Below are 23,979 nucleotides of genomic sequence, written 5' to 3'. Positions count from 1 at the left end.
GACATGCTGTAAACAAAAGTGTCCCTACAAGCAGCCAAGAAATTTACTGGGTGATATCTTCCATCATCTGTGTAACATTTCACAGATCCAGTATTTGCCCAAGGGATATTTATAACTGGAGTGGTCTGTTGGGAGGCTAACAAATTTAAATCACTTTTTATCTGTTGCATTTGTTTTTTAAATTCATTTTCACTACTGATACTGCACTATTTCATCTAATTTTGCCCATGTCTTTCCCCCTTCACCTACAAGATTGGAAATGTCACTAATTGCTTTTATGAGTATCTTGCACTTTTATACAGTTGCTTACCTTGCCCCCAAATTCTGTCTGTATCTTATCCTTTCATCAAAAGCTTAAATAGAGCCAAAACAGAAAAAAAGACTGTTTTGTAAGAAGAACCTGATGAAGGTTTTGCAAAAGCAAACATTCTAGCCAAAAACTGCACAATCATCACTTTTTTTCCAAGGCACTAAGACTTCATATTTAGGCACAGTGCATGATAATTGTTTAAATTTGTATATCTAATCATTAAAGAAAAAAGTTGTGAATTTCTTTAAAAAATAGAAGCTAAAATTTCAGAGCCTAATTATAATTAAAAACTAAAAATGTGAAACAGTGCAAGTCATAAAATAAATCTGTAAATATGGGGACTCGCCATACAACATTTATGATGAGAGATAACAAATAGAATGAACTACTTTTATCTCTCGAATTATTTTATATCTTGTACTAACAGGATGTGGGAAATTCCAAACTTTTCCTATATGAGATGTATCCATCACCAATAATATGTCATCTTCTGAATCACCCGTTGTTCTTCAAAGACAATAAGACTTTTGACTACATCTGCATCAACTTCACAATCTTTGACAAGTTGTGATCATGGACAAGTTTTGACAAAAGAAAACTGTCAGTATGTAAATTGGTGAAATCTCTATCGTATTCCAGACAATACTTCTATGTGATCCATGTACAAACAAAATAAAATGAACATATAAACACTCAGAAATACAGCCTCGATGTCTTTTACTGATCATCTGCAATCCTGAAGTCAACATCTTGAAAATATCTTTAATATACATATTTACCAGTTCTACACTTCACTGTATGTAAAGTTTATTGCATGTTTTCTGTGTGGCTGACAATCAGCTCTTGAAGATATTGTATTACTTCTGTTCCATCTATTTTCATCAGATTTATTGACATTACAAAGTAATGATTCATAAAAAAATTCAAACATTACACTGAGTGTATATTTTGATCACAACATTTGTAGTGTAGATTGTTGACACAGAATTAAAACAATGTCTTTGTAATCAAGATGTACAGGTTTGCAATGAAATATGGTCTAGAAAACAATGTCATAAAAAAAAGGGGGTGTACAACTGGAATGGTATAGTAATTCTTGTGGAGTTTTCAGCTTAACAGAATCAGCTGAAATAACACTTTACATGATAAACTAATTACTATTTTCAAGAAAAACCATGACCAAAAATAGCAGAAAACACTGACAGAGGAAACTCAAAGATTTCCGTAAATTAATGTATGTCAAAAAAAATAATGTGTTTTTAATGTTATGACAAACACACTTCAGGACCATACAGAATTTACTTCAGTCTGTCTTAATGCTACCAATTCTTTTTTCTTACAAACAAAAGTGCACAACGTCCAAGAGTTACTTTTCCTCCTCAACCACCGATATCTTTTTCTTGAGGAGGCTTCAGTTTTCCCAAATCATTGATGCAATGGATGGAACACAAATTCACTATCCAATCAAACTATTTCCTGTGACATATTCACATTAATGACATGAAAGGACACACAAAATTGTGTTTTTATGACCAAATGTGTTGTGATTAACTGTTTTTCTCACAGGATTCACTTTTAGTGCTTTCACAAAGGGTGATGTGACAGATAAGATATTTTGGAGATTAGAATTGGTTGCAAAGAGTGCACAAAATGTTAACAGCTGTATGCAGTTGCATGTAATACATGTAACCCATATTATATTTAGCAAGTATTCTCTTCAATGAATTGAGAATTAATTAGTTTTTAAAGAACTGAACTTTTGTTAGTAGTGATGATAGCATCAATCAGATGCTTTGGAAGTTAATTATGGGCTGACAAGCTTTTGATGTTTTCCCTGCTTTAATATAAATTAAAAAGTAAAACTTAAGTTGCCTTATATAGGAGCAACCGGTCCAGCTTGTTTATGCATTTAGGTAAGATGTGTTTAACATTTTAAGTACTTAAATTCGTTTGAAGTGGAAGAAATGGAGAGAACACAAGATAACTGGAACCCCATTAACACAGATCACCAATATTTAACCTAAACATATGTTGTTATACCTTCTGGCAAAGATGTTTAAAATAGTAACTTGTCCCTTTGTGTCTGATAATACATTTGAGCAATATGGGAATAAATACAAACAATACAGTGAAATAATAAGCCATATGATAAGTTAGAACTGTGGCATCAGAATTCTATTGTATTGCTATGAAAGACATGTACAAGAAACACCATGTGTGTGTGTCATTCAAATTTCAGATAGGAACAGACATTCAAAAAGTCAATAATGAAGTAAAAGGGTTTCAATAAAATATCACCATTAGTCATCACAGTCTGTAACCATAATAGCGCATCCACTATGGTATTTAAGACACTACTATGCAGAACGTAAGTTAATCTGAGGGTAAATTGCTACTCATTTTTACAGTACTTAATGTGAAGTTATTTCTTCTCTCTTAAAATACAGCCATTAGAAAAAATTATGAGAATTCATGAGTCATTTACTGTTTATTTTAATTTTTAGAGTATTATCTGTTCTTTAATTCAGTAGATTAATAAATGCTTCAAGCTCAATCTAAACATTCTGCATTTGTTACGCAGGTACCAGCTGAAAAGGACATATGACACTGTGAAAGACCTCAATAACAAATGTGTCATCCTACTTAACTAGTTCTACTTTTTTATGTTATTAGAATTCAAATACTTTGATGTGATGGTGGTGGGAATAGTGACAGGAGGAAAGTTTTATATATAAATTTCATGATGCTTTCTACATTTGATAATATATTGTACAGATGTATCATATTCACACATAATAAAACATGTCACAGCCTTGTTTTTGGTTTTTCTGCTTCAAAAACTGAGCAAAAGTGAATAAAAGAAAACCAGGAAAACTTACTAAAAATTATATTCACTATTTTTACACTTTTTTTACAAATACCCTGATTTTTTTACCTTTTCTTAAAAAATTAAAGTTTACAAGATGAAACATGAGGGAGGTCAACTTGCATTAAAAGATTCATAAAATATTGATGCCTGGTATTATGCAATCCAAAATTCTGTATATACCTATTTCTTGATATATCCATTTTTCAGGATGATATAAACCCTCAGATTAACTACTAAACAGGTCATTAGCCATTTACTACAAAATGTCGTCTCTGGAAATGTATTAAAATACCTTATTTTCAGTCAAATTATGAGTAATAAAGCTGAATTTGTAAATTACAGGTTCATATAACAACTCTGGCACATCTCATATGCAGTATGTACACATTAAAAACTAAAGAAAATGTCACAAATATTTACATTTAAAAAGCACAAAAGAAATTTCACACCACAATTAGGTGAGATAACAAATTTTGTTGCTGTACAAATCTACTTGTCTTGATATACTGGATTTTCAGGAAAATGTGAATGATTTAAAATATATTATTTACAGTATCATACACTGCTTCATCACCCAACTACATATGACATTTTTAATCAACTCCAGCGAAGCCTTGTGACCCTTCAATGGCTTTGATTAATTTTTCTCTCAGCTGCTGATAGCTTTCATAAGGCGGCAGGTCCAAGCGATTAAAACTAGAAAGAGAAAATGCAATAATTTTAGACACTATGCCTATGGAATCTCAGTGATTGACAGTTAAATACTAATTTTTAAGCAATCAAAGTTGCTTTTTCATTTTATTTTGATGACCATACTGGTTAAACCATCTTCAGACCAATTGCTACATAAAGAATAAAATGGGTTGTGAAAAGATGTGAAATCCACGACAATAATTAAAGAAGAAGAATGCATCGTTAAAACTTAAAATTTTAGTTTACCTATGCATTCTCTTATTCACTTTATTGTATTTTGTATATTTGTATGGCCACTTTTATTCTGTATGTAACAGTTGGTTTTAAGATGTGGTAATAAACTGACTGTTTGAAGATCACTCTTACAAATTCAATATTTTGAGAAATACATGTTTCAATTCATATAAAATTAATATCTACTAAATTCCAAGTTTAACCAAAAATGCAACTATAATACAAATGAATTAACATTCAAAATATTATACAATACCACCTCATACATCCAAGTTTTGTGATTCCTGTGTTTCATAGCTCACACACTGCACACTGAATACCCTTTCACATATGAAGTGACACAAAATTAGGGGCGTTAAAGTTTCACATTTGTCAATAGAGAAAAATGTGCAAGAATTTTCTGTAATATTTAACTTAAATACATAGCAAAAACAGTTCCAACATTCATATGAACTCTTTACTATCATCAGTTATAAACACTAAATAAATAAAAAATAATAAAAAAAAACAGAACTCTGCATTATTTGATGTCTCTGGTGCCTCATTTGTCTAGTAGTCAGTAAAATGTTTAAATCCTCCTGCACACTGACATTCAATTTTCGTGACATCTCATTCTCATAATTAGTAATTACTTGAATTTTTTTATTCATAATCACATATTTTACAAAATGGGCCAATTTTTCAACTTGTCGCATGTATCTAATATACAATAATTTTTTCTTCAGTTTGCTCAACAGTGTAATTGTCCTTTCTCATACTTAAGCTTCACGATTCCACACTACATAGGGCTAGAAGCACTGAGGTGTCTCTTCCATAGTAGAACATCAAAAGAAATTTTCATAAGGTTTTCTTTTATTGCTGTCAAAGCACTGTCCTGCTCTGGAGCTTTGCCAAAAAACAGTGTTTGTGAAGTTCTGGAAAACAGCAGCTGAATTTGATGATCTAAATGGAACTTTCTTGAAATGGAATTGCCCTTAGTGTGTCACAAGCTAAGTGTAATTGCAGCTCTCCTGCTCAACATCAACAAGAAAAAATCCATTCTGAAGATTTCATATGCTTAACATACAGACAATTTACAGTTTAAGTAAACAATGATCTGTAAAAAGCAATGGGTGATTACCTATCACCATTATTTTATTTTATTTTCTACAGTTTACACAGATGTGATGCTCCCCGTTTTTAATTTTTCAAAAACTAAAAAGTAGCTGGCATACATTTGGATAAACTTTGTTATATTATTGCTTTGTTTATGCCATATCTTTCTGCCATCAGTTGTCTTTATTTACTTTGGCATGTAACTAGATTCTAAATCTTAAAATGCTCCTTTGTTTTGTCACTAACAGAGCTTTCAACATCTAATTACTGTTTGCTTGCTATACAGAAACATTTAAGATTAACCACCACTTTTGGGTTCCTAAGAGTTAGGTCCGTGCTTTTTTAACCTTGGCTTGGTCAAAAGGAACTTTTTTCAACAACCCTGTGTAAATTCACAGTGCCTCCAGAAAAACCGTAAATATCTGGTTCATACTTAACATCATTGATCTCAAAAATGCCTGCAACATACTTGTGGAGTGAGATGATTTATCCCAAGTTTAACAAACGTCAATCAATATCCTGTAATGTTTGAGTATCCCTTGTCCTAAACATATTTCAGAAATAAACTGAATTTCACAGTCAATAAGCTCCTCTCCCTCTCAGTTACATTTTCAGACATTTTTATATATACAACTCGCTCTTTCATTTTTCTTCTCTTCTGTGCTTCCAGGCGAGATACGGTCAAAGTAATTAATTTGAAACATCTCTTTCCCCTTGTCCTTGTGGTTGCAACTGGCTTTTTTCTTCCCCTTGTGCCTGTGTCCCACATCGCCACAGGGTCGGCATGGTTAGGAACACATCCGACATGCTTAATTTAAGGGATTGCCGGATGCCCTTCCTGTTGTCAGCCTTGCAGCACTGCTCCCTCTTCCTGGAGAAACAAGAAACAGCGACCCACTGTTTCAGAAATTCTCAGTGGAACTAACTACAACACCTGGGATCTAGACCTTGTCAATGGTCCTCTGTATGGTGGTGCTGGCAAATCCTCTCATTCTGCTCATGTTGTTGCATCCTTTTCACTATGATGAGCACCGAACGTAGCCTCCTTTCGTCAACAGTTCACGATGATTAAGTGGATCTTCAGTTTCCTTTAACCTCCCATCATCGATCTGCACCTCTGGACTGTAGTAGAGCTTCATGTGGATGACATGGACAACATCTCTGCATTTTATCTTTTTTATAGTAGTCCCACTTTTCTGCACAGGCATAAAAATTTAACCAAGCCTCCCAGGCTGTATTTCCCTGGCTGGTGCTTGGTGTTTTAGCAAATTAATTGACACACAAATACTACAAATGTTTACAGAAACATTTATGCAAACTATTTTATAAAAATTGGCATATTTTATGTTTATTTTAACATAACTATACAAATGTTAAATTTGTATTCAATAAAATGGTTATTCAGAATCTATTAGGTTTGATTTCTTACAAAGTTTCTTTTTTATTTACACCAGAAGTGATTGATATCCATCAGTATTTCACATTATTTACTAGGCTTGATGATATCACAATGATCAGAGATCACAATGCTCCATAGCTCAGAATCATGTCTTCTACAAGGAAATTTGCTGTTTCCCTGGCTTTGGCAATTGGCATACTTTGGTGACAGTATATCAGATGAGGCAGTCAGTGCAGACTATTATCCATCAACTCCGATTTGTCGACTTTGTGAACTCCGATAAGAGGCCGACTCCAATGTGCTGAAATGGTGCTACTATTGGCATGATTGGTATTAAATGCATGTGCTGCCATCACTGAAATTCCTTACACTGGCTCACATCATGTCTAGTGGATCAGCTGAGTGCTGGCCAGTGATACTTGCACCTGATTCTGTTTAGAGTCTTTACAAATAGCAGGTGATCAGATGTTGGAGCATCATGGAAATGCTTCACAACAACTGGCCATAGATGGGCTGAGATGGTGATAAACCATTTCTGCACCATTGTGTTATATTTCTTCTTATATAATGTTCTGTTTATTAATTTTAATCTTCTTTCATTTCTTCCCCCTCCAAGGTTTCTATGGTTTTGAGTAGTGATGGACCTTCCCTCTATTCAGCAGCATTGTCATTTAATGCAGTAAAGACTGGTATTTCATTCACATTGCTGTGTTCCACCAAAGCATTCAAGGAAATACAAGTCAGCATCCTTGTGTGTGTGTCTGCTTTTGTGTAACATTATGACACTGTACTCCTTAAACATCGGAGCCAAATCTTACCAGATGAAGTGATGGATTCTTCAGGCTTGTCAGTCATCACAGATAATGGTGTGGTAGTCCAACACAACAGCAAAAGGTTTGCCAAATAGACACACCTGGAACTCCTTGAAAGTCCCAACAACTCTAAGGCACTCTTTCTTGGTTGTATAACAGTTCATGTTGGACTGAGAGTACTCTAGAATTATAAGCAATCAACTTTTCAGCATCTTCATGAATTTGCACTGCAACTGCACCAACAGTGTCCGTGAGAAGTTCTGTCTCACCATTCTCATGAGACAATGCTAAGACTGGAGATGATGTTAGCAACTCCTTAAAGACAAGGAAAGATCTTTCTCCTTGTGCTTTTTTCCAGGAAAATTTAGCAACACCCAGCATTAGTTCTTGCAAGGGATGTGCCATGCTACAGAAGTCCTTTATGAATTACTGGTAGCTTGAGTACATACTCACATCATGAATGTTCCTCGGAAAATCAGTGAAATCTTCTATTTTCCCTGGATCAGGAAGGATTCTGTTGCTACTCACTAGGCACCAAAAGAATTTTTCTCCTTGGACAAAACAGAGGCACTTTTTAAAATTTAATCAGATACCTGTAGTTCGAACACTTTTCAACAAGATCATCAAGGCAGCTTCTTCAAAAACCTTTGAAAAAAGACCGTCATCCAGATAGCAAAGAAATGTAAGGTGTGGAAGCAGGTTAACACGGTACGCTGTCTGCATGTCTATAGCTGAGAAATACTTTGTTCCTTTGAAGCCATCTAGGGCATTATCAATAGTCACCAATACGTAGACCACGTGTTTTTTTTTTTTTTCCCCCAGCCAGCAGTAATCAACACAGGATTGCCATATGTCATCCTCATCCTTTACAAGGACCACAGGACAGGACAAAGGACACCCTGAAGGTTCAGTGTCATCAATTTGCAGCATTTTCCCCATATGCTCCCAGAGTGTTTGTCATTCAGCTGATGACAGACTGGCTAATTGGTGGATAATCCACAGTACTGATACAGTATTTTACGATAGACTGATTGGTCTGTCTTTCCCCCACTCTGGATTTGAAAGCTTACAAAAACTGACAGATTGGCAATTGTTCATCGATTTTGTTCCTCGGTCAGGCCCCATCATATCGGTAATTCATTAGGAGTTTCCTCTCCATTCTTTGTTGATGTAACTCGGTTTCATTTCCCAGACTGGTTCAGCTGCCCCCAATCTTTTGTTGTGTGCTTCTTGTAACAGCTTCATTAATATTAAAACTCTAATCTCCCACAGTTTATGACTGCTTGTGAGGCTTGCATGAAGCCATATCCAAGAACAATGTAACTAAACTCTATTAAAAAGAAAAATTCCAAGGGATGCGTTCTGTCTGTGATAGTTTTTCTTGTAATAGATGTTCCTGTTGGCTTGGCATATTTCTCAACACTATTGCATCCATATCACAAAACATTGTCTCCGAACTATGGGAAACCAGGATGGCATGTAATAATATTTTGAAAAGGATAGTAGCTACTCACCATATATCAGAGATGCTGAGCTGCAGATAGGCGCAACAAAAAGACTGTCAGAAAGTGAGCTTTCAGCCAACAATGCCTTCGTTGACATGACCACAGTCTCTAGCTGCTGAGGGCAGACTGAGTCTGGTCTCAGCAGCTAAAAACACACACTCACTCTCTCTCTCTCTCTCTCTCTCTCTCTCTCTCTCTCTCTCTCTCTCTCTGTGTGTGTGTGTGTGTGTGTGTGTGTGTGTGTGTGTGTGTGTGTGTGTGTGTGTGTGTGTGTGTGTGTGTGTGTGTGGGGGGGGGGGGGGGGGGGGGGGTCTATTTCCAATAAATGCCTTGTTAGGTGAAAGCTCACTTTCTGACAGTCTTTTGTTGTGCCTATCTGTGACTTAGCATCTTCGCTACATGGTGAGTGGCAACTATACTTTTCACAAAACAATCTTCCTTAGCTGAAGACTATAAGCATCTAACGTAACAGTAAAGGAGGCCAACAAGTTGACAAATGTTCATGAAGATGGCAGCTAGGTGAGTGGCTGGTAACACTGTACAGTAACGGGAACAGCTATGACATATTGGAGAGTGACCTCGTCCAGGCTCAGCAATGGGTTTTGTCCCACAGTTTGACTATGGACATCTGCAGCTGAATGGCAAGAACAGAACTGTTGTCATGATTAATGTCCGGTGGTTTACTATTGTCAAGAACTCGCCTTCTTTCTCTGCATTAGTGTACAACATGCCCCGAACATCTACTGTGGAAACATAATGGCATGTTGTCCTTTGTCCTCCATGTCTGGGACTTTCTGCTTTGTGTAAGAGTTGTTCGTAGCTGCGATGGTTGTTTGACGGCTATGGTGGAAGTACGAGTCAGCCGACTCCATTCTATCTGGCCCATTCAATGGGGGCGGAGACTGGTGCTAAAGACTGATACACCTCGTCTTCAACATACTTCGTTAGCTCCTGACTTATCAGCTAGACATTGAAGACTGCTGTCTCTTGTGTACTTGGTCAGACACTTCTGATTGCCTTGCACTGATGAATCACTTCTCTTACTGCCATATGTGAAAGGTGAGCTCATGTTGGTCTTTCACAATTTCCACAGGGACCACACTCATTAGCCGGTCATACCTCTCTCATCTGACTGGTTTCTGCTGCATTTCCTTTATTCCTTGATAAATTCCTCTGTCATTGTGACAGCCATAACAAGAAATCATTGGTACATGTCTTCTGCAACTCCTTTCATCAAGTGTGATATTTTGTTGGCTTCTGTCATATTGGGATTCACAATGTTTGAATAGGGCCCAAACATTTTGCATGAATAACTGTCATTTCACCATGATTGTGGGCCCTGTTCTTCAATTGTTCAATTTTTGTTCTACTAAGCGGACTTGGTGTTGATTGCCACCAAACATATAGTTCAATTCAGCCTGGAATTGAACCTGGCTATTGAACTTTTCTTCACTGTTATCCAAGCACTGCTGGGCATGCCGCACAAATAAAAGTACACATTTGTCAAACATATCATGTCTTCCCACCTGTTGTGTTTGGCGACTGTCAAATCCTTTCAGCCATTTTGTCAGGTTCTGACCAGCGTCAATGGAAAACACTGAGGGATGCCTACATGCAGCTGACTTACTGCTGCTTTACAATTCATTTGTCTCCTGACTATATGGATCTTAGGAACAATGTACTGCTTGTATTCTGGTTGCTGTCCATGTAGGCAGCAGCTCTTACGTTGCCCTACTGGAGCACAGTGATACAGATTCAAAGCACCCAGCGTTGCCACCAAACAATGTTCCACTGAAACCACATTCAAGTCCAAATTCTAAGGTAGAGCCACCAGTGAATCAGCATGACTCCTAGAACTGCATGCAATTTTATAACTGGCACCAATGTACAGTCAGGTCAGAAGTAATCCGCTGAACGGAAATTGCAGCTATTTATATAAACATTGAATATTGTAGATGCCGTTATTCATAGAAACATAAGGTATTTCAAGAATCTTCCAGAAATGATAAACTCTAGATAACAAATTACTGCTGGTGGTGGTGACCCGCAGCACATCAGCCATTGACAGTAACCATTAGGCCACAATACATGCACTAGAACTTGTGACAATACTGTACATTCAATAATCAGTGTAAAAAAATAAAGTTATGACTTGCTCCGTGGGAAAAATTTGTAATCTATATGCATGTCCTCTTCTTGCTCCGGCAAAGTAAAGATACACGACACAACAGTTAAAGTTCAAGCATAAGGTAACTCGACACATTCATATTTGAGAGATAAAAGTTTGTAACTTGAAGTGTAACATTAATTAGTTGTTTCAAAAGCACATCATAAACATAGAAGAATCTTCGGAATTAGTAGCAGCTGAAGATTTTGTACATGAAAAGAAAGGAAGCAACTTAAAAAAAGATTTAAAAAAATATTACACTGAATCTGTATGAAACAATGTCGGACAAAAGCACATCACATCATGTATTAATCAAAAAGAATCTGTTGCAGAAAAGAACTAGATGTTGAAGCAAAATAAAATAATATCATTAGTAATAACTATTTGCAGTCAACCACTTTAACAGAACTTGAGAATTCAACTACATGTTTCAAGAACCGATGCTTTTCACACACAGTGCCATTTATTAAATAAAATGAACACACAGGACTAAGGCTCCTTGTCTTACATAATATTATCCACTTTCCACACTGAAACAATGCAACAGGCAGTGTCTTCTTCAGCTGTGGGTCCTAAGAGTGGCCACTTGATGTTGTTGTTGTTGTTGTTGTTGTTGTTGTTGGGATGTTTAAGGGGGACTAAACAGCTAAGGTCATCAGTCCCCCATTCCAAAAAACCGGCGAAACAAAATTTACGGAACTGAAAGAACACCAATGTGTCAGCGAACACTAGAGACAAGAAGAGTACAGACGAACACTGGACAGAAAGAAACAGAAGAAAAGAAGAGGGTCGGAGACTGGTTGACTGACCATGGGAACAAAAATTGGGAAAGAGTCAACCATCCGAATACACACATTAAAATCTGCAACCAATGAGACACTCGAGGACAAGATACACAGAAAGGGAAAGGGACAGGTCCCCCCTAAATGGAACCATAAAAAGGACTACCACGGATAAAATTTAAAACGTTGTCAGCCATGGAGGCATCGTCGCATAAAACCAAAGGCAACGTGCCCGGGAGATTAAAAGTCTGCCGGAGGATGCGCAGTCGGGGACACTCCAACAAAATGTGGGCGACCGTCAACCGGGACCCACACTGACACAGGGGGGGATCCTCCTGACGCAAGAGATGTCCGTGCGTCAGGTAGGTATGGCCGATGCGGAGCCGACACAGGATGACAGAGTCCCTGCAAGAAGCCCGCAGGGAGGACTGCCACACATCGGTCGTCTCCTTGACAGCCCGCAGTTTATTCGGAGAAGTCAGGCTACGCCACTCGTCACGCCACATCTGAAGCACCTTACGGCGCAACGCCAGCTGCAAATCACGAGCCGGGAGGCCGATCGCCAAAGTGGGGGCGTCGACCGCCCCTTTGGCCAGCCTGTCGACACGTTCATTCCCCGGGATGCCAACGTGACCTGGCGTCCAAACAAAGACCACCGAACGACCAGAGCGGGTAATGGCAAAAACAGACTCCTGAATAAAGGATACCAGAGGAGAAGACGTATAGCAGCGGTCGATAGCCTGGAGGCTGCTCAGGGAGTCACTGCAGATGACGATGGACGTACCTGAGCAGGAACGCATATGCTCAAGAGCGCGCAATATGGCCACCAGCTCTGCAGTAAAAATACTGCAGCCAGCCGGCAAGGAGCGCTGTTCAACAAGGGCAGCGTGAGCAAAAGCGTAGGCAGGACGACCATCCACCAGGGAACCATCAGTGTAGACAGGCTCACAGCCTGAAAATGAGGCGACGAGCGCAAGAAAACGGTGACGGAGGGCCACATGCGGAACCGAGTCCTTGGGTTCCCGTGCCAAGTCCAGGCGGACGGACGGACGGACGGACGGGTCATACACCAGGGAGGCGTGGGTGCACAGGCCCGGATAGGCGGCAGAAGAGGGAACGACCCCAGTTCCGACAGCAGGGACTGGACGCGGACAGCAATGGAAAGCCCAGACCTAGGTCGCCGGTCGGGCAGAGGGAGGACCCTGGCAGGGAAAAGCAGGCGATGATTGGGATGGCCTGGTGAGCAATGCACGTGGACAGCATAGTCGGCGAGCAGTCGGTGGCGGCGAATCCGCAGCTGGGGAACCCCGGCCTCCACCAGCAGACTATCCACGGGGCTCGTACGGAAAGCACCAGTTGCAAGCCGAACCCCACAGTGGTGTATGGGGTCCAACAACGTCAACACTGAGGGCGATGCAGACCCATAGGCCAGGCTCCCATAATCAAGCCTGGACTGCACAAGGGCTCTGTACAATCGCAACAGCGTGCTGCGATCTGCACCCCAAGACGCATGGCTCAGGCAGCGGAGGGCGTTGAGGTGCTGCCAGCACTTTTGCTTCAGCTGAGTAATATGAGGAACCCATGTGAGCCGGACATCAAAGACGAGTCCTAAGAAGCGGCTAGTGTCCACCACTTCAAGTAGGTGACCGTCGAGGTAAAGTTCCGGATGAGGGTGGACCGTCCGACGCCTGCAGAAGTGCATAACTCGAGTCTTGGCCGCAGAGAACTGAAATCCATGAGTCAGAGCCCATGATGCCGCCTTGCGAACGGCTGCTTGCAGCCTGCGTTCGGTGACTCCCGTAGTCGTTGAGCTAAATGAGATGCAGAAGTCGTCGGCATACAAAGAAGGAGACACTGACGACCCCACAGCTGCAGCCAGACCATTAATGGCCACTAGAAATAAGGAAACGCTCAACACCGAGCCCTGCGGGACCCCATTTTCCTGTATATAAGATGAACTAGAGGCAGCACCGACTTGCACCCGGAAAGAGCGGCGCAATAAAAAGTTTTGAAGAAAAGCTGGGAGCTGACCACGAAGACCCCACTCGCGCAACGTAACAAGGATGTGATGCCTCCATGTTGTGTCATATGCCTTCCGCAGATCAAAAAATACAGCAACGAGATGCTGACGGCGGGAAAAGGCCGTACGGATAGCAGATTCCAGCCGCACCAAATTGTCCGCAGCAGACCGGCCCCGACGGAAGCCACCCTGGGATGGAGCGAGGAGACCGCGCGACTCAAGGACCCAACACAAACGCCGCCCCACCATACGTTCGAGCAATTTGCACAAAACGTTAGTTAGTGTAATGGGACGATAGCCGTCCACCGCCAGAGGGTCCGCACCGGGCTTCAAGATGGGAACGATAACACCCTCTCGCCATTGCGACGGGAACACGCCCTCGCTCCAAATGCGGTTCAAGATGGTGAGGATGTGTCTCTGGCAGTCCCTGGAGAGATGCTTCAGCATCTGTGCGTGGATGCAGTCCAGTCCTGGCGCTGTATCAGGGCAATTGGCGAGGGCAGAGAGGAATTCCCTCTCGCTGAAAGGAGCATTGTATTTTTCAGAACGACGTGTGTGGAACGATAACGGCGTCCGCTCGGCGCGCTCCTTTAGAGAGCGAAAGGCAGGAGGGTAAGTTGCAGTCGCAGAGCTCGTAGCAAAGTGCGTGGCAAGGTGGTCAGCAATGGTGGCAGCGTCCGTGCAGACAGCGCCGTCCAGGGAGATTCCAGGGACACCCATAGGGGTCTGGTATCCATAAATCCGCCGGATGCGGGACCACACGAGCGACGGGGAGACACGGGAGCCCAAGGATGAAATGTACCTCTCCCAGCATTCCTGCTTACGCCGTGCAATAAGACGACGGGCCAAGGCACGGAGCTTCTTAAAGGCGATGAGGGTCTCCAGAGACGGGTGCCGCTTATGACGCTGGAGTGCCCGCCTACGGTCGCGAATAGCCTCAGCAATCTCTGGCGACCACCAGGGGACAGACTTCCTCCGAGGGAGTCCAGAAGAGCGAGGGATGGCAGTCTCGGCCGCAGAAATAATTGACGAGGTCAAGACACGGATCACCTCGTCAATGTCACCCTGTGGGAGAGAAGCAATGGTGGCAGCGGAAGTAAAAGCCGGCCAGTCAGCCCTGTTGAGAGCCCAGCGGGGCAGGCGCCCAGAAGAATGACACTGGGGCAGTGACAAATAGATGGGAAAATGGTGACTACCACACAGATCAGGATGCACTCTCCAATGAAGGGATGGGACAAGTCCGGGTCTGCAAAGAGAGAGACCGATGGCCGAGAACGAGTCATGGGCCACACTGAAATGCGTGGGAGCACCGGTGTTCAAGAGGCTAAGGTCGAGCTGAGCCAACACATGCTCCACAGCGCGACCACGGTCATCGGAGACAGTCCCACCCCATACAGGGTTATGGGCATTGAAATCGCCCAGAAGCAGCAATGGCGGCGGGAGTTGAGCCAGCAGCGCAGCCAAGACATGTCGGGGGAGTTGCCCATACGGAGGAACGTAAACAGAGCAAACAGTGATAGCCGGCGAGAGCTCAATCCTGACAGCGACTGCCTCTAAAGGCGTCAGAAGGGGTACTGGTGAGCTACAGACAGAGTGGTGAACAAAGAGGCAAACTCCACCTGAAGCTCGTTGACAGTCAGCGCGGTTCTTATAGTATCCCCGATAACCGCGAAGGGCAGGGGTCCGCATTGCTGGAAACCAAGTTTCCTGAAGAGCAATGCACAGAACAGGGGAAACACTCAAAAGCATCCGGAGCTCAGGCAGGTGGCGGAAATAACCGCCGCAATTCCACTGGAGAATGGAAGCTGGAAGGTACTGGGAGGGCGTTAAGTCCACTAAGAGGCAGACGGCGCCGCAGAGTCAACGGCCGCCACCGAGCGAGAGTCAGCTGTGTCCATAGGAGAGGTCCCCGAGGGTTCCGTGAGGGCGAGATCCGCGGCAGAGGCGAGGATCTCCACCGCATCCCCAGAGCCAGAGCTATTGACAGCAGGCGGTACTGAAACTGCCGGAGCGTCCTTCTTGGACACGTTCCGGTCCTTCTTCTCGCGTCTGTCCTTTGGCTTAGAGGGCTGGGAGAGTTTCTCTGGAGGAGCATCGGAGGCTGACGACGACGCAGAAGCCCTACGACCAGCAGGTGGATGAACCTTCAGCCACTGGCTGACATCCGGCGGGGTAGCAGAAGAAACGGAAGAAGGGAGGGCCCCGAGGGACCCCTTCCGCGAGAGAGGAGCCGGCAGAGACGACGCCGGCGGAGACTACGCCGGCAGAGAAGGGGGAGGGGGAGGGGGAGGGATCGAGCCCCCTGGTTTTGGAGCAGATGTCACTCCTGAAGCATGTGCAGGGGGAGTGACAGAAGGGGGTTTGCCCCCAACTGCTAAGGAGGCAACAGAGGAAGGCTTGCCCCCAGACACAAGGGGGGCAGACAGAGATGGACGGCCCCGAGGGCCAACTGAAGGCGGCACAGAGGAGGCGACAACTGCTGCCCATGAGGGCGACGATAACGTAGCTGCAGCATAAGAAGTTTGAAGAGGGACAGGATGCAACCTTTCAAATTTCAGTTTTGCCTCGCGATAAGTAAGCCAGTCCAGGGTCTTAAATTCCATAATCTTCCGCTCCTTATGAAGAACGGGGCAGTCCGGCAAGCATGGAGAGTGGTGTTCCCCACAGTTGACACAGACAGGCGGAGGCGCACATGGAGAATCGGGATGAGAGGGGCGTCCGCAATCTCGACATGTGGTGCTGGATGGGCAATGGGAGGACATATGCCCAAACTTCCAGCACTGGAAGCACCGCATCGGGGGAGGCACGTATGGCTTGACGTCACAACGGTAAACCGTTACCTTGACCTTCTCAGGCAATACAGCAACCTCGAAGGCCAAGATAAAGGCACCGGTGGCCACCCTGTTGGTCTTGGGTCCTCTGTGCACACGACGGACAAAATGCACACCACGTCGTTCCAAGTCAGCTCTCAGCTCGTCATCGGACTGTAACAAGAGGTCGCGATGGAAAATAATCCCCTGGACCATATTTAAGCTACTGTGGGGAGTGACAGTAACAGGGACGTCTCCCAGCTTATCACACAAGAGCAACGCCCGTGACTGGGCTGGGGAGGACGTCTTGAGGAGGATGGACCCATTCCTCATTTTAGACAAACCCGCCACTTCCCCAAACTTATCCTCCAGGTGTTCCACAAAAAACATAGGCTTTGTCGAAAGAAAGGAGTCACCATCAGTCCTGCTGCAGACAAGGTATTGTGGTACATAAGGCTCCTGCTTGGCACTAGATCTGCGTCCCTCCCATGGCGCAGCCAACGAGGGGAACGACTGAGGATCATATTGTGCAGCATCGAATTCAATTTTGCCTCGCTTAGAGACGCTGGTGGCAGTGCGACCACCAGCTTGGTGAGATTTATTGCGCTTCATTGCGCCACATCCGCCCAGATGCCACCTACTCCGAACGAGGGCTCTCCCCAAGGGCGCCACCCAGCCAAAGCAACGGGTACCTGGCCGATATCCCATTGCCCGGAGTCCCCGTGCCCCAGACAAGATGGGCACATACTCCTTGGCATGCATGGGGAGGAAACAGCTCTGGCATCTGTAGTGCGATCCCTGCGTGGTCAGGGGGCTACCACCAAGAGGGTACATGACGACCCCACCACAACGGACTGGCTACCGTGCTGGATTTTAGGTGTTGAAAGGGTCCACAGTTGCCGTGGGCGCTAAGAAGGGGATTGCGCACAAGACGAGGAGGCAACCCAGAAGACATGGGGAGTAAATCCCTCCACACGACAATAGATAGCATGCAATATGTAGGTGCACGATGGACCAATAGAAAAACCACGTAAGGCGTCCTTCCCCAAATGGCACGCACTAACAACAGAAATTTTGAAAATGGCAGGTCAAACCCAAGTGGGGACCATCACATAAGGCCGAAACTTTGAAGACTCCTTTTAGTCGGCTCTTACGACAGGCAGGAATACCGCGGGCCTATTCGTACCCCCGAACCCGCAGGGGGCGGCCACTTGATGCTTCTGTTTTTTGAGGTAGTTGTGAGCTGCTAGGCCCAAAGTACCATTGAGCATGCCCAACTTTTATTTGTATTTCCAAAGGCTTTATTTGCTGTATCCCTAGCTATCACTTTGATGAAATACTAAATACTTCTAACTATTCAACTGCACTGAAAAAATGCTGTTAAAAATCTTTTTCTACTGTCCTTTTTTTGCACATTAACAATGTTGCTGAATTTCTTCTCATAATTAGCTATTTCTAGTTCCTCCAGAAAGTCCAGTTTCTTCCCTTTCTTTTCCACATGCCAGATTTCTAAGTTGTCGTCCACACCACTTACCACTTAACAGGTGGCTTGTCTCATGTGAATGGTTGACTGCTACTGATTATCAGAATCCCTCACTCCAGAAGTGCTATCTATCTCCCCCCCCCCCCCCCCCCCCCCAATCCTCACTCCCAGCGTGCAAGTCGCCCAATGTGGCATCGAATGACGAATGAAATAAGGCTTGCACTTGGCAGCTGAACTTCCCCGAAAGCGGCCTCCTAGCCAACAATGCCATACGCTCATTTCCATTTCGTGTGACTTACTATTGTAGTGATTGACTGACAATAATTATTATTAATTACAGGTGTCATTTCATTAATGGCAGATTGATAAAGACAATCAACGGACAGCACATCCAGACCAAACAAGTAAACAAAATTTGGCAAGTAAATAAGTAACGTGCCTAAACTCTGGTGATTATTCCTGAAAGTAATAAAAATTTTGTTCAGAAATCAAATAACTTTCATTTTTATTTGCCTACACTAGTAAGTAATGGTTGTTAAGATGACATCTTATCTTCAAACTTGAAAAAAACATCAAAAGCACAGTTGGAATACTGTAACTCACCATGTATGTGCACGTGGGTAATTTTCAGGTGTGCCCCATTTTTCTATAGTGAATAACTGTGGACCATTACTTCCATACAACTCTTTAAATCCATTCATTGGAACACGGGATGTACCAGTTACAAACTGTAAAAGTCTTGCTCTCATTTCATTATTAAAAGACAGCACCACCTGGAAATTGTGAAGATCAGTCAATATGTCTTAATTCAAAATAGGCACAATAAAGAAAGACATAGGCATGCTAAGGGATATGCAAAAAGCGCTACCGTCGCCGCCCCCAGTCATCACAATGGATGCCAACCTGTCCTACCCAGTTCAAGACTTGGTCGCACAGGTGGCAGCACTCAGCACACAGGTCGACCAGGATCAGTCACGGACAGAGGGCAGTAGGCACCTAAACGGCAGCAGATCCTGGTACCGCCGATCCAGCTGCACCAGCCATTCTGGCAGTATGCCAACAATGTTATAGGAGCAGACGAATGGGTTTTGCTGGTATCATTCCCCCTTTAGCAACAAAGTGACGAAGTGTCAGTCTCCCTGCTCACATCAAAATTCCAGCTGCAAACGGGCCTAGGCACATCCGGCTGCAGCCCAATATCCAGGCAGCTCTTTGTATCTGAACGGTCTGGCAGTGTTAAGTACCTTGTAAACATGGGTTCTGATTTGTCAGTCTTCCCCCAATCTATGTTAAGAGGCCACCGGAACGCCAAGGTATTGTCTCTTACGGTGCCAAGCAATTCAACAATAAAAACGTATCGCACTTATCACTGAAATTTGAGCCTTGAATTGCGCCACACATTCACGTGGACATTTATTATGGCTGATACCAACACACCAAACAGGATTTGGATTTCCTAGGCCAATAAAATGTGTTAGCTGACACCGCAAATGCTCTGCTGATCGATTCAACAACAAATCTGAAAGTAGCGGGACGATGATGGCCGGCCGCTGTTTTCAGTGTTAATCCATTGAGTCCCTCAGACTGCACGCAGATATACTTGACAAATTTCTAGAGCTCACTCACCCGCATGGTGCACTGAGAGATATCTAACATTCAACGGTACACCACAACGTGACTACACCTGGCCCATCCACCAAGTGCCGTCCACATCGACTTACGCACAAGCAACTTGCTGTAGCAAAGGCTAAATTTGAGAGCACATTGCAACAGTGCATTGGTCGATCATCATGCAGCCCTGCTCTTAAAACCAAAGAAAGGTAGTTAACGGCACCCATGTGGAGACCATCAGTGCACGGATGGTACCGGATTGGTATCTGGTACCACACTTACAGGTTTTAGCCACGTCTTGATGGGCGCAGTTATAGTTTGCAAAACTGACTGCAAGAAAGCATTCATGCAAATCCCTGTGGCACTCGAGACATTCAGGAAACAACAATTATCATGCCATTTGGGCTTTTCAAAAGCTTATGCACGACATTTGGCCTTTGGAGAGGCTTACCATGGTGTCTTGACGACATCCTTGTCTATTAAAGTAGCCCAAGATCCACTGTTGCCATGTAACAACCATATTTTGATGCATAAGCAAGGTCAGCATCTTTGTTAACCTCTTGAAAAGTGTATTTGAAGTCATAGAAATTGAGTTTCTAGGGCATTTAATCACTCCTGGTAGATCCATGCCACTACAAGGCAAGGTACAGGCAATCTTTAATGTGCAGCACCCGCTCATGCACATACTTACACTGCTATCTTAGCGTGATAAATTTTTATTGGCACAATCTGCTTAATGCCACTGCAGTTCTGCAACCCCTGATGGCAGCTCTGTGCAACCCTATGTTGACAGGAAAAACTTCAGTTAACTGGACAGATGGAACTATGTTTTGAGAAGTCGAAAAAGTGCAGTGCCAAGCGACCATACGTCACAAAGTAAGCCTATTTACTTTGCCAAAAACACAGGAGAACGTACCACAACTTCAAAACTACGACAATTTTTATATTGTGTAGCAGAATAGCTACCAAAATAAATGGACATTAACACCACTCCGTAAGTTAAAAATAAAATTAATCCCACTGATGATTGCACAAAAGTGCTGAAACATGTATGGATGAAACAAATCAGGAAAAAAGGTGTCTTGCATAAGGTGGAACTTTTGATCCCATTTTTGTAGCAAGCACGGGCACAACAAGAAGAACTGCACCACAAGATGATTAATGGAGAGAAGCTTTATGAAGTCCAAATGAAACCTCGCAGAAGCGATGCTGCTCAATCATTCAATGCATGGTGGTGAACTGCTCGTGGTCATGGATGCTAGATGGACAGCCATAGGGACAGTGGCAGCTGGCAGCCACTCAAGTTTCTTCTCACAGAAGCTTTCAGTATCGCAACCACATGGAGTACTTATGACGGTGAGTTGCTTGTTGTCTTTGAGGCAGTAAATTACTTCCACCCACTGGTAGAAGCTCATTGCTTTGTAATTTTCACTGACCACAACCACAAGCACCACAACCACAACTCTTGTGTTTCAAAGCAATAATAGCTAGTGTACACCATATCAATTTCAGCAGTTGGAGTATATGTCACTGTTCTCCACAGACATCTGGCATATCTCAGAATTGACAAATCGTCACTGACTGCTTGTCCCAAGCTTGTGCCGTTATCTCTCCTCCTATGAATTCTGAGGATGTTGTCCAAGAACAGGAAATGGCAACTGGACAACTTCCACCACGACACATCCAGCGGCCTACAGATTGAGCTAGTGCCCAATCGCGAACCTACCAATTAAATTTGGTGTGATGTTTCAAAGGCACACACTGCCTCTTTCTCCCAGAGAAATTCAGGCGCAGTACTTTCAACTATACCCACAGACTATCACACCTTGGCACCGACATTAGTGTGTACTGACACAGTAGTGGCACCACTTCCACTGCCATACTTGGGATCATGCCGCGTCTTCACCCACGACCAGAGAATGCTCGACATTGAGTGCAAAGGCAAGTCAACCAAATTGTCAATCGACCAAGCCAAGCACAGAGCCCACATCCATGGCTGCCAATGACGCATGCACACCACCAGAGGCTGAGAATGTATGAATAGGTGTGCACCGCAAACAAAAAAAAAAGATGAAGTGGTAAAATTATTCATAATACTCTAAGATAACCCAGAAGATAGGTCGAACACGAGCTTCAAAGATGTGGGAGAATTCTGTTCGAAGAAAAAATTATGAGGTTTCTGCTCGTGAGAGGCAGCCAGTATTAAAACATTCTGGAAAGTTATGTCATGGGATCAGAGGAAGTTTTACATAACCTTCTTGTGAAAATTATTGAAACCAAATGTCCTAAGAAGATCACTGTGGTATCCAGGAGAAGGAGAGATGGAGGTAAAAATTCTATTGGGATCAAAGACTGGAATGTGTGATATTCACCAGTAATTTCAAACATGAAATGAGCTCCAATTCAGAAATGTCACATTCTTTAATAAAACAAACTAAAAAAGAAGAATTTTTGATTTCTGTGACCATTGTGTCAGTAGTTGCTTCACAATAACTAGAGATATTTCAAATCCATCTTTGCAACTATTAAAAAATGCATATTTACTTTACCATATGCTATTTGTTTAATTGATTTAAACATTGTCAGAGCCAGGATACTTGTTTGATTTCCACTTACATCTGACAGGGTCACCTACTTTCATATTTTACAAGTATTCCTCCATTTGGCATTAATGTTTCGGCTTAATTTCACATTAGCTTGCTCCACTATTAGTTTCTTGATGTGAATATTTTGTCCTATTTTACGTATGGTCACTAACCAATTATCCATCTGAATGAATAGCCACTGTCAAACTGTGGCCAAAAGCACAGGCACTATTTGCTGCTTAGCATAATATGCTCAATGTCACTGGCTGCTGCACAATTATGCCTCTGGATACTTAGATAGATGGGAGTTCTTCCTTCCAACCACTGCAAGCCCCTGTCTCTCATCTATTTTTACCTCACACCACAATTTTAACTTCAGTCATCCTGCACTCACATCACCTTCTCTGTCTTTCTCTATTCTACCTACCTCTCCCTGAAGGATTTGTTCAAAATATGTTACATGAATGTGTGGCGCCTGGTCTTTCACACTTGTCCAGAAGACTAGACCCAACACAGAATTTGCAGCTGTGATATGTATTATGAAAATTGAAGTTGACAGGGGGAGAAAGGAAAGAGGTAAGGGACTATTGATGTCAGCTGCCTCGGGACTATGTGGAATCAGCAGTAATGAGCAAAAATGTGTGCTGGACCGGGATTTGAATCCAGGATCTCCTGCTTATTAGGCAGTTGTGTTACCCACTGCGCCACCCAAACGCAGTTTTTATCACAATTGTGTGGACTATGTCCAGATAGCACAGCAGTTAATGCAACTGCCTAATAAACAGGAGCTCCCGAGTTCGAATACCAGTCTGGCACAAATTTTAACTCATCACTGTTGATTCCACATGAAGTCCCGAGGCAGCTGACATCAATAGTTTCTTCCCTTTCTTCCCCCTTTCCCTGCCCTTCCCTTTCTCCCCCACTTTCTATTAACATAATTTGTCCAAAAGCCACCAAAATTCTCAGTCTCATTTTATGTCTGCCAACAACTTAAAGCCGAAACTATTCAGTGAGTTGTTACCTTTATTCCTTAAATCATTTACATGCCAACAGTGTTTGTAGAACAGATCTGTCTGCATCTCAGGCATGTCCACAGAGGTAAATCGCATTGTTTTATTCACCAAAATTACTAAATGTATGAATAAAAATATTAACAAAAAACCTCAACGGTTCCTTAAAACTGAGAGTAATACCTCTTAGTCTCATTGCATGTATGTTGTTACAGTGTGATTATTTCAGTGAAACACAAACGCGGAGTATCAAGAGAGTTGATTTGCCAGACATTCCCTTAAAAGCATAAGGAAAATCACTTTCCTAATGGTAGAAGGCATGCAACATTACGAACTCTACAACACAGTTACTTTGTTTAAGCCCTCACAATATCTGAGGTGGAATAAGAAAGGGATGGATTGAAGGTGGAATTACACAGAAGATTTACAATCTGTCACCACTCTATACCAACTTAGAAATGGCAGTCATTTACAGGATTATACAGAAAGCAGTACTAAATTACTGAATCTTTTGCTATCACACACTAAGGGGTAACTTAAATATATGAAGATTTCTATTTTTCGCCAGCAACTGATGACATCTAAGATTTCACT

The 23,979-nt window shown here is 42.8% G+C and overlaps 1 protein-coding gene across 8 annotated transcripts in view; it reads right to left on the bottom strand.

Annotated features, from left to right (window-relative positions):
- Nucleotides 1-1,055: 1,055 nt before the first annotated feature.
- The window catches only part of LOC126272480 (E3 ubiquitin-protein ligase Nedd-4), a 203,398-nt gene continuing 180,474 nt past the window's right edge, over nucleotides 1,056-23,979 (bottom strand). For all 8 annotated transcript variants that reach the window (XM_049975359.1, XM_049975360.1, XM_049975363.1 and 5 more), the window contains exons 17-18: nucleotides 18,783-18,952; nucleotides 1,056-3,875 (exon numbers count right to left, since the gene is read on the bottom strand). In XM_049975359.1, the coding sequence (XP_049831316.1) occupies nucleotides 3,773-3,875; nucleotides 18,783-18,952 (273 nt within the window). In that variant the 3' untranslated portion in view covers nucleotides 1,056-3,772. The remainder of the gene's footprint in view (nucleotides 3,876-18,782; nucleotides 18,953-23,979) is intronic.

Source organism: Schistocerca gregaria, chromosome 5 (genome assembly GCF_023897955.1).
Source record: "Schistocerca gregaria isolate iqSchGreg1 chromosome 5, iqSchGreg1.2, whole genome shotgun sequence".
NCBI lineage: Eukaryota > Metazoa > Arthropoda > Insecta > Orthoptera > Acrididae > Schistocerca > Schistocerca gregaria.
The sequence above is the reverse complement of the archived record's forward strand: the minus strand, read 5'-3'. Positions and strand labels throughout refer to the sequence as shown.